The following is a 16,724-nucleotide window of genomic DNA, read 5'->3' as shown; positions in this document are numbered from 1 at the left end:
ATTTAAATTACGAATACATATAACAAAGACATAATTTTAGTATAAATTTCACTGTCAATTCCACTGGGCGTAAAAAAATAGATTAAAACTTGAATCTATTAAACGATCCAGGTAAATAAATAAAACAAGATGACCAGTATTAGTACTAGTGATTTCGGTCACGGAGGCATTAAAAATTAAAATGTATGCCCAAGTATGCACTTCTCACACACTCACAGTCCGAAGACATGGCAACCCGAAACGACAAGAGGCACGAGAGTGTAACACTGCCTACTTACAAACTCCGGACAGTCATATCGTTAACATAAACCCGTTACAGAAAACATTACATACATATAATTTACATTAGTCTATTTTTGTTTATAATAATTTATGATATAAACAATTTCAATTTCACAGTTTATGATTAGAACAGGCTAGAGACAGTTGAACTCTTAAATAAAATGGCACAGATAATATAGAACGTTAAAATACAGATAAAAAATATACAAAATGTAAAGCGACTACAAATTAAATTCGTTACTAAGGCAAGAAATACCTATTTAATATATCTAATCTGTTATAATTAAAAATAATTTAAAATTTAACGAAAATAAATAATCTTAAAAGTTCTTTTAAACATTGATATGTTTTTCGTTATATCGTATTCGAGTTTTTTTTTTTTTAATATAGTATTTGTTTTTTAAAGAAACAATTAAACAAAAGCTTAACACCAAAAAATATGATTTTATTTTCAACAAGCTTTTATTTCTAAATTGCAACCAGATATTTCAAATGTGGGGTAAAATCTTGGTGCTAGTGACAATAATAAATAAAGTAATTTATTAATAAAATTGCATATAATAAAAGCTTGCTTTTCAAAATGGTTTTTCTTTTAATCCATAACACATTCACAGGCAAAACATTTCATTACTCAAATTGATATTTACAAGCTTTTATCAATGTTTCTTACGAAGTAAAATTTTTGTTTACAACAAAACTATTTTGTTAAAATTATTCGAATACATCTATTTATATGCAGCTCAGCATAAATAAATACCATAAATTAAATATCTAACTGATAAATTCGTGCTTTCGTTTTTTACCTCAATATTTATACAAACATTAAAGTTTAACTAAATAATTTAAAACAGAGATTTCATGACTATTTTTTTAGTCCATTGTGTATCAAAATTATTATTAAAACATATATTTTTTTTAAGTTACTGATATACAAAACACGCTGTATACAACTATACAACATAGTGACATCCGTGCTAAGTTTTACGTATATGTATAAAATTATTTTTAATTCTCACATATTCTAATAGTACTTAATGGCTGTAAGACGGGTTGACAATAGAATATCGACCTTACCTTAATACAAATATGAGCTAGTTTAGTACAAACGTCCCCAATGGGAACGGTCGGTCATCAGTTGGACGCGCTGTCGGCTGCGCTGAGTCCCAACGAGTAGGCGGTTTGAATACTTTCACATACGAACTTGTATTGACTCTGTAAATAATGCGAATATAAATAATTTAATATAATATGTTTGGAATAAATAAAATTTTAGTTTCTTAAGAGCTGTCAAAGCCAATGAAGCCAAATGGCCAAGTGGGTAGAACATGTACATCTTAATCGAATTTAGGGGGGGCACAAACAACATTAACTTCCTACATGCCTAAGTTAAGTTTATGATTCATATCGTGCGGGTTTAGGAGAAGACGATTATCGTGAGGAAACCTGCGCTGGATGAAATTCTGCCACATGTGTATCCACTAATCCCGACTGAAGCAGAAACTTTAATCAGTGGCACATTTTTAGCTGCTTTACTTGACACTACTTTTCATGTTTTAGCCAAAAATCACAGATTTAGGTATAAATCGATATTTTAATTTCTCTAATTAGGCACTGCATGGTTTCGGCAAAATGACCAAAACCACGCAATCCTATCCGATATCATAAAGTTAAAAATAACTCACAGCGTTCTGTATGCACATAGGTCTCTGTGTTCTCATAGCTCTGACTAAATCCAGTGGATACAAGGGCTGTCGTCTTGCCAGTAGTTCCAAGGCAGTTTCTGCTAGTATGAGCGCGCCGGTTCTGCCCACACCGGCGGAACAATGCACTATCATGGGCGGATCAAGAACTCGTTCTATTTCGCCGTTTATTTCTTCCACTACTGTTGGTATAACTACAAAATTAGTTTATATTATATATTATGCATTGATATTAAAATTTAATTAATGTATTTAAAGAAAAATAAGTCAATTTCTTTGTTTACAAACGTTTGCAAATCATCATAAAATACCAACGCATTTTATACGTACAAGCAATTGCAAAAACTGCATGTGCATGTGTAAGCACGGGTAGGTGCGCGTGCGTAGTGTATTTTTTTTATAGAATAGGAAGGCGGACGAGCATATGGGCCACCTGATGGTAAGTGGTCACCAACGCCCATAGACATTGACATTGTAAGAAATGTTAACCATCGCTTACATCACCAATGCGCCACCAACCTTGGGAACTAAGATGTTATGTCCCTTGTGCCTGTAATTACACTGACTCACTCACCCTTCAAACCGGAACACAACAATACCAAGTACTGCTGTTTTGCGGTAGAATATCTGATGAGTGGGCGGTACCTACCCAGACGAGCTTGCACAAAGCTCTACCAGCAATGTGTGCGTGTATGTACAGGCGTGGGTGAGTGTGTGTGCGCGAGTCTCACCGTGCGTCCTGTTCCGCAGCTGCGAGCAGAGCGTGGTGAAGGCGACGAAGGCGGCGGCGTCGTCCGGCACGCCGTGGTCGGGCCACGACGTGTACTGCAGCTGGCACACCGAGCGACTCGCGCCGCACGAGCTCTGCCGGGGACAATACAAGCATGCTACTATACACTGTCTTTCGTTTAGCAACTGTCGTTTGTTAAGTAATTCATTCGGCTGCGGATACCGTGGTGCCGTCGGTATCGATTAGTCAGTGACTTTTTAAATTGTCGCTCAGGTCAAAATTTAAAGTCATGACGTATCTTTTAAATAAACTAAAAAAAGTATGGTTTCAACATAACGGTAAAAAATATGTAAATTAAAAAAAGATATTAGCAGGAGGTATTTATAGGGCTTTTTTTGAAAACACGGATTTTTCCTCCCCTCTCACAAATACGCGTCATCAATTGACATTTTTATTTTATACAGTTTTTAATCATTATAATAAAACAGAACTTACCTTAATGGTCATATCTCTCCTTATATAATGACCATGATTCTGTTCACTATTCGTAAGGACGGTTAGAGTATTTGTAGCTTTTAACGGTGTTGTGCCAACCTTGGGCCAGTATTGGTGGCATTTCGCACGCCCTCTCTCGGCCAACACTGTTAACATTACAACTAAACTGCTCTCACTTTCCCAAACCATTTGCCAGAAGTCACCCACTGTTGACGGTAAGGGTCCTAAAATACATCATAACACAGATTTTAGAATACATTAAACATGAGTAGTAAATTATTTTGTTTCATTTCAATCGCACTTTAAATAACTATTATCCCAATACTGGGCAAAGTTTTTTGCTCATGCAAAGGTAAAGCTTGGAAATTATTGCACCAAGCGCTATTCTGCAAAAATGAGCATGATACAAATCATAAATATAATTTAAGTATGTGACATTTGAATCAATGGTCTTAATTTTAGCCCAGAATCTAGTTTTGATTCTCGTATTTGTATTACATAACCGGTTTATAAGACGTCACAATACAGCGAAAAATTGTTCCTGTTCTTATTTAGACCACATAGTGATATATATTACTAATATATATTATATACTGACTCGTTGGTCTAGTGGCTTGATATAAGGCCGCAGACCCGGAGGTCCTGGGTTCAATTCCCAGGTCGGGCCAATAAAAAGGTTTTTCTGTCAAAAAATTCTCAGTAGCAGCCCGGAGTCTGGAAGTTGGAAGTGTGTACACTCCCGTGCCTCGGAAAGCACGTAAAGCCGTTGGTCCTGCGCCTGAACTCTTTCCGGTCGTGTCGGATTGCCGTCCCATCGGATTATGAGAGTTAGGGAATACAGAGTGCACCTGTGCTTGCGCACACACTTGTCAACTATAATATCTCCTGCGCAGTTGGCTAATCTCTCTTGAGATTGGCCGCCGTGGCCGAAATCGGTCTGGAGGACATTATTATTATTATATATTACCTTGAGTAGCGATATAGGTGAGTACTAAATCCGAGTTAGGTATATCCATGTTTATATATGAGGCGTTTATATAGTCGCCGGTGGGTCCATTCTTTAATATCACACGTGTTGAATCATCTAGAAATAATACATTTTCTTAGTTAATTCTCTATTTCAATTTTACCTGAACATTGTTTTTTTTATTATTGTATAGGTCGAGCATATGGGCCACCTGGTGGTAAGTGGTTACCAATGCCCATAGACATTGGCATTGTAAGAAATGTTATCCATCACTTACATCATCAATGCGCCACCAACCTTGGGAACTAAGGTGTTATATCCCTTGTGCCTGTAATTATACTGGCTCACTCATCCATCAAACCGGAACACAACAATACCAAGTACTGCTTGCTGTTTTGCGGTAGAATATCTGATGAGTGGGTGGTACCTACCCAGACGAGCTTGCACAAAGCTCTACCACCAGTGAGACTACCTACATACATACATATATACATATATATCTGATAATAAAAATACTTACAAGGCGCTATATCCCTGTATCTGTTCTTATTAATATTTTGTGGCAGTTTGGACACGGATGCACTTTCCTCAGATATCCGTCTTAGCAATGTCTCGTACTGTTTCAAGGCAGCCCCGCTGGCCAGTCCGTCACCCAACAATAGCATGGACTGTTCCAAAGGATCACCTTCAAACTGGCCAGACCCGAGCGGTACAAAGCAGACGGCTGGCTCTTCGGGACCTGATTCTTCTGGCTCGTAGACAGCTGGAATTAAAATTTTCATATAGTTGCGACTCGTTTAAACAAATTTAATACAACTGCTTGCATTTATTTAATTGAATATTAGATCTGTACTAAGGAAATGCTTTTTATATTTATATAAAGAACACACAAAATGCCTAAGTCCGAGGTATTAGTATACATAATCTGTCATTTAAGCGTCTTCATATAAGATAATAACGAAAAATATGAAGATTCTTCTCGTGATCATTGGTGAAGTAAAATCGTTATCGTGAGATAGCCACTGCCTTCTGTCTCTGTCTGATGCTTGCCACAGCCTGTGCCAAGTAAAATTGTATATATCTCAATATGTTATATATGCACTATAAACAGTTCTATATATTATTCGCTTCACTATGTATATCCACTTTAATTTTACTTCGCGAATCCATAGTGAATACCATAGATTATTCTAGATTACAACCAATGATATCGCGTTAATTCATTGTCAAAGTTGATTCCTTGTCTTTTACTCCTGCTGTAGTCAGAACCGGCTTTATATATATGTCGTTAGATATATTTCAAAAAATTATGAATAGAAAATTTGAAAATATATCTTAATACAAAATTGCCTTACCGTTTGGTTTTACCAACAAAGTAAGTACGCCTTTCGTGTTTCTTATCATTTGTACAACTTGGTCGTGCGTCATTTCGTCCACGTCTTTGCCGTTTATTGATATAACCTATAGAAAAAAATACATACATTTACTTACGTCATATATTGAAGATGAATAAAGAGACAGTAACGTTTGAATAAAACATATTTATTTATTTTTATTAAGTATGTTTACGATTAATCTCGTGATGTCGTGACGTACAAAGACAATCAAAACTTTATTTAGTTAATTTTTATATATAGAATTGGAAGAAAGATCTGCAAATGAATCAAGGTAAGGTAATTTACAAACAGGTGATTTATTTGCCTTCCCATGTGTGTATAAATGAATATAAGCAATTATTTACGTCATCACAGCACTTCCGAGTGTGATCTAAGATGTTATATCATAGTGGCTCGGAACTACCCGGGCTCACTCCAAAAACTTTTTAACGGCAATATATTAGAGAATAAAGCTCGCCGACCTGGTCCCCCTCCTGCAGGTAGGTGCGCGTGCGCGGCGCCACGCGCGACACGAGCACGGGCGCGCCGCCGCCGCCGCCGCGCACGTTGAACCCGAAGCGCCCGTCCGCGCCCGCCGACAGCCGCACGCACACCGCGCCCTCGCCGCCCTCGCCGCCCTCCGCGCCGCTGCCGCCGTCGGCGCCGTCGTCCGCCTCGCCGTCCGCGCGCTCCGGCGCCGACTCCGACTCCGACTCGTCGACGTACGTCAACGGCACGCGGAGAGCTCGCTCCAGGAAACCCCCGTCGCTGCTGATTCGAAATACGAATATTTTATCGTTTGCGCCCCTGGCACTCGCTAAACTTTTATAGAATATCTGATGAGTGGGCGGTACCTACCCGGACGAGCTCGCACAAAGCTCTACCAGCAGTAAAGTTTCGTTTGTTTGAAGTTCAAGTGAATAACGGTAATGTTTAACGATGGCCCGTACGGCCATCTAAGTAGCCTTTGTTATCTTTGTAATTGGAATGAGATGATTAACAATCCAGTTTAAAAAACATCGCTCGCGATCAGCAAGTATACACGTATAGAGAGGCGGACTCACTCGTCGGCGGCGGGCGCGGCGGGCGCGGGCGGCGCGTCCCCCCAGGCGGCGCGCGGCGCGGGCTCGCGGTGCGCCGTGACGCGCGCGCCGCGCGCCGCGCCCGCGCCCTGCGCCGGCGACGCGCCCGCCGAGCGCTCGCGCGTGCGGGAGCTGCTGCGGCTGGAACACGGTACGTTTGACTTTGAAAATGGAACTTACTCGAACCTTACTTCAGTACCACAAATTTTTTGATTAAGATAAAATCCTCGATCTAACACATAAATGTCGAGACATCAAACATCCATAGTAGAATTATAAATCGGTCGTAGGCGGGGATCGAGCCATCGCTCAGCAGTCACCATTGCACCGACCATGAATAAAAATAATGGAAATAATTTTGTATTATATTCCAAAATTTAACTAACTTAAGATAACTTAAATTTTGTTATCAACTGTATAGAACACAAATTATGCCAAATAACTTTCCAAAATCAAACCAGTATTCATAAAATATTGTATAAACAACTATGCACTTTGTTTAAAGACGCAAGACTTGCTTACATGATGTAAATGTTACTTATACGAGTACACTTATTAAATAAAATATAAAAATTCATTACCTAATTTTGCAATTTATTTATATTAAATTTATTTCGTTACATCATAATAATTATTTATTTAATAAAATAATATTATTCTTACCGAACAAAACTTCTATTGCTGGATCGAGATCGTCTCGCGTCTTCCAGGGCTTGTGTTTCGGTCCTCGCCACGGTGGGGGCGGTGACCCCCGCGAGAGCTCCCAGGGCCCCCAGCAGCGGCCGGCGTCGGGGGGCCCGCAGCCGGAAGAACCCGTGTCGCTCCACACTGCAGCGCCAGAGCGCCTTCGCAGCTCGACCCGACCGCATATTGAAGATTAATACAGTATCGTATGATTCGGACTGTAACAGAGAAACAACTCTCAGGGCTTTTGTCGTGTGGGCTTTATCTCATATAATAATAATAATAAAATCCTGGGACATTTTTCACACACGGCCATCTGATCCCAAATTTAGCTTGTACAAAGCTTGTGCTATGGAAACCAGACAACTGATGTACTACATATATTACTTTTTCTTTTGTAAATACATACTTATATAGATAATTACACCCAGACTCAGGACAAACAGATATGTTCATGCACACAAATGTCTGTCCTGGGTGGGAATCGAACCCACAACCTTCGGCGTGAAAGGCAAGTATCTACCAACCACGCCAACCGGCTCGTCATATTTAACAATTAAGAGTAAAAGTTTGATTCCGCCCATGGATTCGTCCAAGTGTGAGGGGGGGGGATAATTAGGCGGTTGCTCGATGAATTTCGGTTTTGGAACTTCTTATTTATAAATTGCATATAACATATGTTTTTTAACAAATAATTGAATACTGGTTACTACTTACTGGTTCTCGTTTCAATTGAATGAAGAATTGCTTCTTTTTGAATGATATCTTCACAATTTTACTCCAAGAAAACGTATTGACTCTTATATTGTTCTGGAACACGACTATACCGATTGACGTTACGCCAATCAGTATGTCCTTTCCGTTGTAATCCTGGAACAGAAATGCATTGTCATCAAGATATTGCCTATCTACATAGAACGCCACTACTAAGCCCAGCCATTACTTATCCGAGCAAGTATTTCGGAGTATAAAAATCTGAACAAGGAAAAACATTCTGCACAAATCCATAGTAGAAAAAAAGCTACGAATCCTATCACTTTATTAAGCAGAAACAGGAAAAGAAGATCAACAGGAGATTGACTACCTTATTTTATGAAATTGTTCACTAGCTCCTTATAATAATAATAATGTCCTCCAGACCGATTTCGGCCACGGCGACCAATCTCAAGAGAGATTAGCCAACTACGCAGGAGATATTATAGTACACAAGTGTTTGCACAAACACAGGTGCACTCTCTATTCCCTAACTCTCATAATCCGATGGGACGGCAAACCGACACGATCGGAAAGAATTCAGGCGCAGGACTAATGGCTTTACGTGATTTCCGAGGCACGGGAGTGTACACACTGCCAACTTCCATACTCCGAGCTGCTACTGAGAATTTTCTGACAGAAAAACCCAATAATTTTTTACTGGCCCAACCTGGAAATTGAACCCAGGACCTCCGGTCTGCGGCCTTATACAACTTGCCACACTTGCCTTGCCACTAGACCAACGAGACAGTCTTTTTTTTATAATTATATAGAATGCATGTATATAGTGTTTATATCAACTCTGTACCGTTAAAGTCATGACAAGCATATAACGCTGCAGACCTCAAGGTCCTTAGTTCTAGACTTGGGTCGAGCCTATAAAAGTTCTTGGGTTTTTTGATCGAGATATTCTAAGCAACTTAATTCGGATGTTGGCAATATTTACAGTCTCGAACCTCGGAAGCCACGTAATGCAGTGCCTGATTCCTTCCCAGTTTCGTCGGATTGATGTCCCATCGAATTATGAGATTAAAGGAATAGAGAGAATACTTGGTAGAGCTTTGTGAAAGCCCGTCTGGTCAGGGTAGGTACCACCCACTCATCAAATATAAAAATATTCTCTCGCCAAATTGTAATACTCAGTATTTTTGTGTTCCGGTGAAGTGATGTGAGCCAGTGAAACTTCAGACACAAGGGTCATAACATCCCAGGATTGATGGCGCATTGACGATGTAAGGAATGGTTAATATTTCTTACGGCGCCAATGCCTATAGACGGCGGTGACAGCTTCATCATCTTCAAGTGGTCCAATTGCCCGTCCAACTACCAATATTATAAAATAAAAGAGAACGCATCTGTGGTTGAGCACACACTTATTCACTTAAATATACGCATTTGAGTAATCTTCATTCAAAATGGCCGACGTGACCAAAATCGGTCGAAATCAACATGTAGTATCATCAACGTTGTTAATTAGCAATTTATCTCTTAGTGATTAATTATAGTTTAATAATTAATAAGTTAATGATCAATTACCTTTGCAGGGTGCGATTCGACTCCGTAACAATCTAATCTCTTGGCGTGTTCTAGAAAGTTCGCCTCGGCGTCCGCCGGTGCCTGGCCTTTGTGTAACTTGTGCAGTTCTCTTATACGTCTCTCGTCTTCCGCGCTTTGTTTCGGTAACAAACACAACTCGGATAAGTAGTTTGGCGAATGTTCTGATGCGTTATAATCTCCTAATTCGGCTGTAAAAATATATATATTGAGTAAACACAAAACAAGTAATACAACGACAGCTTTCTGACTATATGTATAATAAAAAGAACAAAGTACATGCTTGTCACGTCAATATTCTAAAAGCGAGTGAAGCTTTTTTTATAGAATAGGAAGGCGGACGAGCTTATAAGCCACCTGATGGTAAGTGGTCACCAACGCCCATAGACATTGGCATCGTAAGAAATGTTAACCATCGCTTACATCGCCAATGCGCCATCAACCTAAAACTAAGATGTTATGTCCCTTGTGCCTGTACACTGACTCACTCACCCTTCAAACCGGAACACAACAATACCAAGTACTGCTGTTTTGCGGAAAAATACGAAAAAGACGACCTTGCACAAAGCTCTACCACAAGTACATTATATAAGAAGCTGCGAAACACAGCTACTTATATAATAATATTATATACTAACACCTCCGAGGGGCACTGTATGACTTCTGGTATGAGTTTTTCAGTTGAGCATTAAAAGAAAGGATCATCATTTATTAGTATAGACTTAAAAGGCTTTAACTCCGTCATAGCCAAAGGTCAAACGCCAAAGGTATGGCACAGAAGTGTGGTGGTACTTTTCTTTAAGAAGGGTGATAAAACCATTCTGAAGAATTACAGGCTCATCTCACTGCTGAGCCATGTTTACAAGTTGTTTTCGAGAGTCATTACGAATCGTCTCGAGCAAAGGCTTGACGACTTCCAGCCACCCGAACAAGCCGGATTCCGGAAAGGCTTTAGCACCATAGACCACATACATACGTTGCGGCAAGTTATATAGAAGACTGAGGAGTATAACCAGCCACTTTGATTAGCGTTTGTGGACTATGAGAAAGCCTTTGATTCGATGAAAACCTGGGCCGTGCTGAATTCTCTTCAAAGGTGCCAAATTGATTATCGGTATATCAGGGTGTTAAAGTGCTTGTACGAGAACGCCACCATGTCGATCCGACTACAGAATCAGAACTCAAAACCGCAACTGCAGTTGGATATGCAGAGGTGTAAGACAGGGAGACGTGATATTTCTGAAACTGTTTACCGCTGCATTGGAAGATGTTTTCAAGCTTCTGGACTGGAACGGACTTGGCATCAATATCAACGGCGAGTACATCACTCATCTTCGATTTGCCAATGACACTGTAATTATGGCTGAGAACTTGGAAGACCTCGGCACTATGCTCGATGACCTCAGCAGGGTTTCCCAACAAGTGGGTCTAAAAATGAACATGGACAAGACGAAAATCATGTCGAACATCCATGTTGCACCCACTCAAGTCAAGGTTGGAAATTCTGCACTCGAAATTGTAGACAACTATGTCTACCTAGGTCAGACCATCCAACTAGGTAGGTCCAACTTCGAGAAAGAGGTCAATCGTCGAATTCAACTCGGCTGGGCAGCGTTCGGGAAGCTACACGATATCTTCTCATCCCAAATACCGCAGTGTCTCAAGTCGAAAGTCTTCGACCAGTGTGGTTTTTTTTTATAGAATAGGAAGGTGGACGAGCATATGGGCCACCTGATGGTAAGTGGTCACCAAACGCTCTTAGACATTGGCATTGTAAGAAATGTCAACCATCGCTTATAGCCAATGCGCCACCAACCTTGGGAACTAAGATTTTATGTCCCTTGTGCCTGTAATTACACTGGCTCACTCACCCTTCAAACCGGAACACAACAATATCAAATGTGTCGCCAGTGATGACTTATGGATCAGAGACGTGGTCGCTCACAATGGGCCTCATAAGAAGGCTCAAGGTCACTCAGAGGGCAATGGAGAGGGCTATGCTCGGAGTTTCTCTGCGAGATCGAATCAGAAATGATGAAATCCGCAGGCGAACCAAAGTAACCGACATAGCCCGAAGAATTGCTAAATTGAAGTGGCAGTGGGCGGGGCACATTGCTCGCAGAACCGACGGCCGCTGGTTCAGAAAGGTTCTCGAGTGGCGACCACGAACCGGAAGACGCAGCATGGGCAGGCCTCCTACAAGGTGGACCGATGACTTAGAACGAGTCGCGGGAAGCCGTTGGATGCGGGCAGCGCAAGATCGGCCAACGTGGAAATCCTTGGGGGAGGAATTTGTCCAGCAATGGACGTCTTGGCTGATATGATGATGATGATTATGCAAAGGCTTTTTGTTTTGAGGTAACTGAATGACTTAATACAAAATTTAAGTAAGTTATAATAGTTTGAACACAACCGATTTTGTTCCATGTTGGTAAATCTTAAGAAAACGTCAAATGGGAACAGCATCTACTTTCGTGGTTTCCGACGTACTTACTAGCTTCGGTTTACTAATGTAAATTTCTTGACAAATTAATTTGTGTATTATGCAATTAATTTTCTAGTTATTAACACGCTAATAAATATTTTTTCTCAAAAAAGGGAGAGGAGGCCTTAGCCCAGCAGTGGGACATTTACAGGCTGTTACTGTACTGTAATAAATATTTTTAAATAGGTGGGCTTATAGAAGCTTATTCCACCAACCCGCATTGTTCTCAAAAAGAGGAGAGGAGGCCTTCAGCCCAGCAGTGGGACATTTACAGGCTGTTACGGCAAATAGGTGGGCAACTGGGTCACGAGATGGTAAGTGGTTACCACCCATTACCACTGCAAGTAATACCAACCATTCCTTACTTTACAAATGCACCAAAATCCTTGGGAACTAAGATATGATGTCGCCAGTATACAATAGTTCACTAGCTTACTTATTTTTTAAACCGAAACAAAACAATACTAAGTATTGCTGTTTGGCTGTAGAATATGTTTTTTTTTTTTTTTTTATAGAATAGGAAGGCGGACGAGCATATGGGCCACCTGATGGTAAGTGGTCACCAACGCTCTTAGACATTAGCATTGTAAGAAATGTCAACCATCACTTACATATCCAATGCGCCACCAACCTTGGGAACTAAGATTTTATGTCCCTTGTGCCTGTAATTACACTGGCTCACTCACCCTTCAAACCGGAACACAACAATATCAAGTATTGCTGTTTTGCGGTAGAATATCTGATGAGTGGGTGGTACCTACCCAGACGAGCTTGCACAAAGCCCTGTACCCTACTGTACCCTATACTACTACTGTACCCTATAACTTATTCCAACCACAAGAGGATTAAACCCAAATAAGCAACTTTGACACCGATATCATTGGTCACCGATATTAATTGACGCAATATCATTGGTCGAGATCTTGAATAATCAATGATATTCACTATGGATTCGCGTAAAAATGGCGTTTTCAATGTCCGCGAAGTTGTAATCGGAACTTCGGAAGTTAAATTGATGTGGTTATAAATAGTAGTGTAATAGTGTTGTATTATAATTAAAGGTAAATTAATCAAGAACTGTTTAGAATGAGTAATAAAGCAGTGCAATTAGAAAATCACATGCAATTTATAAATCGTCACGGTGTGGTGGCCTAGAGAAGCAAAAAGGCCAGTGGGCAGAGCACCCGCCCGATGGACAGACGATTTTAGGAAGATGGCGGGTGCTCAATGGATGCGACCAGCACAGGACCGGGAGAACTGGCGCGCCTGTGAGGAGGCCTATGTCCAGCAGTGGATTAATGTGGGCTGAATATGAATTTGTAAATCTACGGTTTGTTTATATTACGTTTACTCCGCTTTACGTAAGTAAAGCGGAGTAACTGTGCACTTTTATTAAAGTCTTATCCTTACATTTGCCATTCATATCAACATAAAATGCTTATTAGATAATTAATGTTAATAAGGTCAAATAATATTCAATTGTCTCCATTTAAGTATTTTTTGCTTACATCATCATGACGGCTAAAATGTTATCATAATGATAATATGTTATTATAAATATAGAGTAGGGACATCCCTGTTTGACGGCACGGTAGATGCGCAAGCGATCCCGTGACGTCCCCCGACAAGATGGAGTGGGTACCGCTGGTTTTTTAGTGGGTATTCCGGCGCCTTCAGCGCGGGCGAGTCCCACATACCCCCCCACCTCATGTGGGGGAAACACATAAATGTGTTTTACCAGCGAGAGGAAAAAAAAAAAAAAAAAAAAGGGACATCCCTGTCACAAGACACTACCCTACATTTATTTCTTTAGGACAATGAGTTATATTAGTGAAAAAAATCCATTTATATAACATATAACAGTATATAATATACGCGCCACGCCCACACAAGGCAATAGGGAACACAGGCGTGACGGCATAAGTGTCATACCCTTTTCCGCCACGGCTTACCCCGAAGGTGCGTCAATAGATGTTTACATCAAAAACAAGTCACCATGCAACAGGATTACGTCATTAACACTTTCCTTAATTTTGATTTTGGTTATTCCATAACTTGAATATATGTACAGGATATAAATTAATAATATTTACATTTTGCATATACTTATCAAAAGGATAAATTTAAGGAAAACACTTTACAGAAATTTTATTTATCGAATATTTTATAAATTTACCAATATGTATTTAATATATTAGAATGGAATTTAACAACAATGAAACCCAATTCAACATATGTTATATGGATTATATATATAGAATACCAGCTGTTTGCTGGAACTACAAATGAGCTTATTTAACAATTTGAAAATTGAAAATATTAATTTATAAAGATTAGATCAGCCCATGAAAAGATTGATAGACTGCTTAGATCTATAAATAAACAATAATATTATAATATAGATTAATTGTTCAAGCGTTCAACCAGTACTATCGCTCCAATTCAATCTTTTAGTTGTTTATTAGTCTCTCGTCCTATTGTGGTTGTAAATAATCTTCTCTGTACAATGACCTGGACCTTTCTACTATCCTACACATTCCTTTTTATTGTAATTGTTTTGTTTTCGCGCACAATAAGACAAATTACCATTATAATTAGTTTAACATGTTACATATGCCCAAAAAAATGCGAGATTTTCGACCAGCTACACACAATATTACTATTTAAACATATTTATCTGTTAATCTTGTGAAACTTAGTGAAATGTTTCAAAGATTAGCAATATCCAAAAATATATCGCAAGACTTTTAAAACATACTTAACAAGAAAGTTTTCTTTAACTACAACACAAATTAATTCATATAATTTTCATCATCAAAGTTTTGACTAAAACTAAAGTTCAAATTGAAACTTCAGTTTTACTTGAGATTATTTCACAATAGTACTCCAATCCGGATTGGTGGAATGCTTCAAATAATATATTGCAATTATGTATGTAATTAGAAAAATCTAATTAAATCAGAAGAAGAGATATGGAATTAAGAACATTTTAACTTTTTATGTAAAATTGGATATGATTATCGTTATAAAAAAATTTACTAGGATATATTATAAATATTATCGATAGAATAGTTTAAGTTAATATAAATAAAACAATAATAAAAACAGTACCTTGTACAGTAAATGATGCCAACAATAAAGCGGTATTCTTTGGAGCCGACATTCTACCGTCTAGTAACAATTTCCTCAGCTGCAAGCACAGTAAATATCTTGTAAACTCTTCAGCCAAACGACAGGGCTCAGGCGGGTAGAAACGTACTGCCAACCAGAATTGAGCATTTACACCAACTTGTTTCTTCACTGATTTACCACCATCTAGCCACCGCTAATATAAAATAAAATAAAAATATTACTTAACATAAGAAGCAAGTTAATATAATACAAAATTTAAATTATAAAATCATATTTTTTATTTAACAGATAATAAATTAAATTCAATAAACTTAATATCTTCTTCGAAAATCAGGATTCAAATGTAATTTTTTTTTAAACTTAGCAAAGTATAAAACAGATGTAACACAAGTATGAGTCACAAATGATACAATTAAACACCTAACATGTTGAAATGAAACAGGTCTGTTCTATGGTTTCAATCCACAAGACAGTATGACTCATACAAATTTAATTTTTGTGATAATGATAATAGTAATTGTATACTGATAGTATATAAACATACTTGCAATATTTCTTACCGTTATCTCTGTGTTTGTAGCATTTGGAATTGATCCATTTTCAGTGAATTGTAAACCAAAGTAATCCTTCTCAATGAGTTCTAATTGTTGGAATACATGTTCCAGTAAGACAGATCCCTTTGCTTTTTTCTGTCGAAAAAAAAAATTACATCTACAATATTGTGCATATACTTATCTAATAATTAATCTTTAGATAAAATTATTATTTTAATTAAACTTGTATTATTTTAAAAATAGTATTAGCTTGTTATAATGTCTTGTTTTTCTAAACAGTATTTATTGGCAAAAATATATTTATAGAAAGGCAATCTGACACTAATAATAGATCAATTTAAGATTTTATAATTGTATCAGTTTAGGAATGAAACATACCTCAATTTGAAACGATTGCTCGGTGTCATCCAAGAAGACGACAGTAACATTGAAGATGTTAAGCTTACGTTCGCGCGCAAGTTCTGACGCGCGAACATTGTAGGTACCGCTGGAGCTGCTGAAGGCACGACGCGATACACTCTCAATCATTTCACAGGAATTATTTACAGTCGGCTATCCACTTAATAACTCAACTACTGTTTTGTGCACTGAACGACTCAATTACGATTCCCGTAACCTGTAACCTTATGAATCATGACCCTCGTAATTAGCAATTCATATTTAGTAAGTATCCCTGATCTTTTTCAATGTTAACGTAACACGGACAACAAATATTGTATATATGTGAACGCATTACATTATTTTCATGTATTTATTATTGTCGCATCAAAAAGGGATTTTTTAACATTTTTGCGGTTATTTGTATTACTAAAGTCCCTTAATACTACAAGAAACGTTAGATGTTGTGTTCCTATAATTATAAATAAGTGATTATTAAACGGGTTTTACAAAATATGATTATCACTTTCCCATCTTCCCACTTTACATGAA

General features: G+C 38.4%; 1 protein-coding gene across 1 annotated transcript; it reads right to left on the bottom strand.

Annotated features, from left to right (window-relative positions):
- Nucleotides 1-996: 996 nt before the first annotated feature.
- LOC126773877 (tyrosine-protein phosphatase non-receptor type 4) lies at nucleotides 997-16,724 on the bottom strand. Its single transcript, XM_050495101.1, has 15 exons — nucleotides 16,173-16,724; nucleotides 15,801-15,929; nucleotides 15,220-15,433; nucleotides 9,606-9,814; nucleotides 8,034-8,186; nucleotides 7,296-7,534; nucleotides 6,630-6,773; nucleotides 6,033-6,321; nucleotides 5,530-5,635; nucleotides 4,695-4,937; nucleotides 4,175-4,291; nucleotides 3,208-3,431; nucleotides 2,714-2,846; nucleotides 1,965-2,176; nucleotides 997-1,494 (listed from the first exon to the last, which is right to left on the bottom strand). The coding sequence occupies exons 1-15, from the start codon at nucleotides 16,320-16,322 to the stop codon at nucleotides 1,414-1,416; spliced, it is 2,643 nt and encodes an 880-aa protein (XP_050351058.1). The 5' UTR covers nucleotides 16,323-16,724; the 3' UTR covers nucleotides 997-1,413.

The sequence above is a fragment of the Nymphalis io genome, chromosome 15 (genome assembly GCF_905147045.1).
Source record: "Nymphalis io chromosome 15, ilAglIoxx1.1, whole genome shotgun sequence".
Classification (NCBI taxonomy): domain Eukaryota; kingdom Metazoa; phylum Arthropoda; class Insecta; order Lepidoptera; family Nymphalidae; genus Nymphalis; species Nymphalis io.
This window is presented reverse-complemented; position numbering and strand designations above follow the sequence as displayed.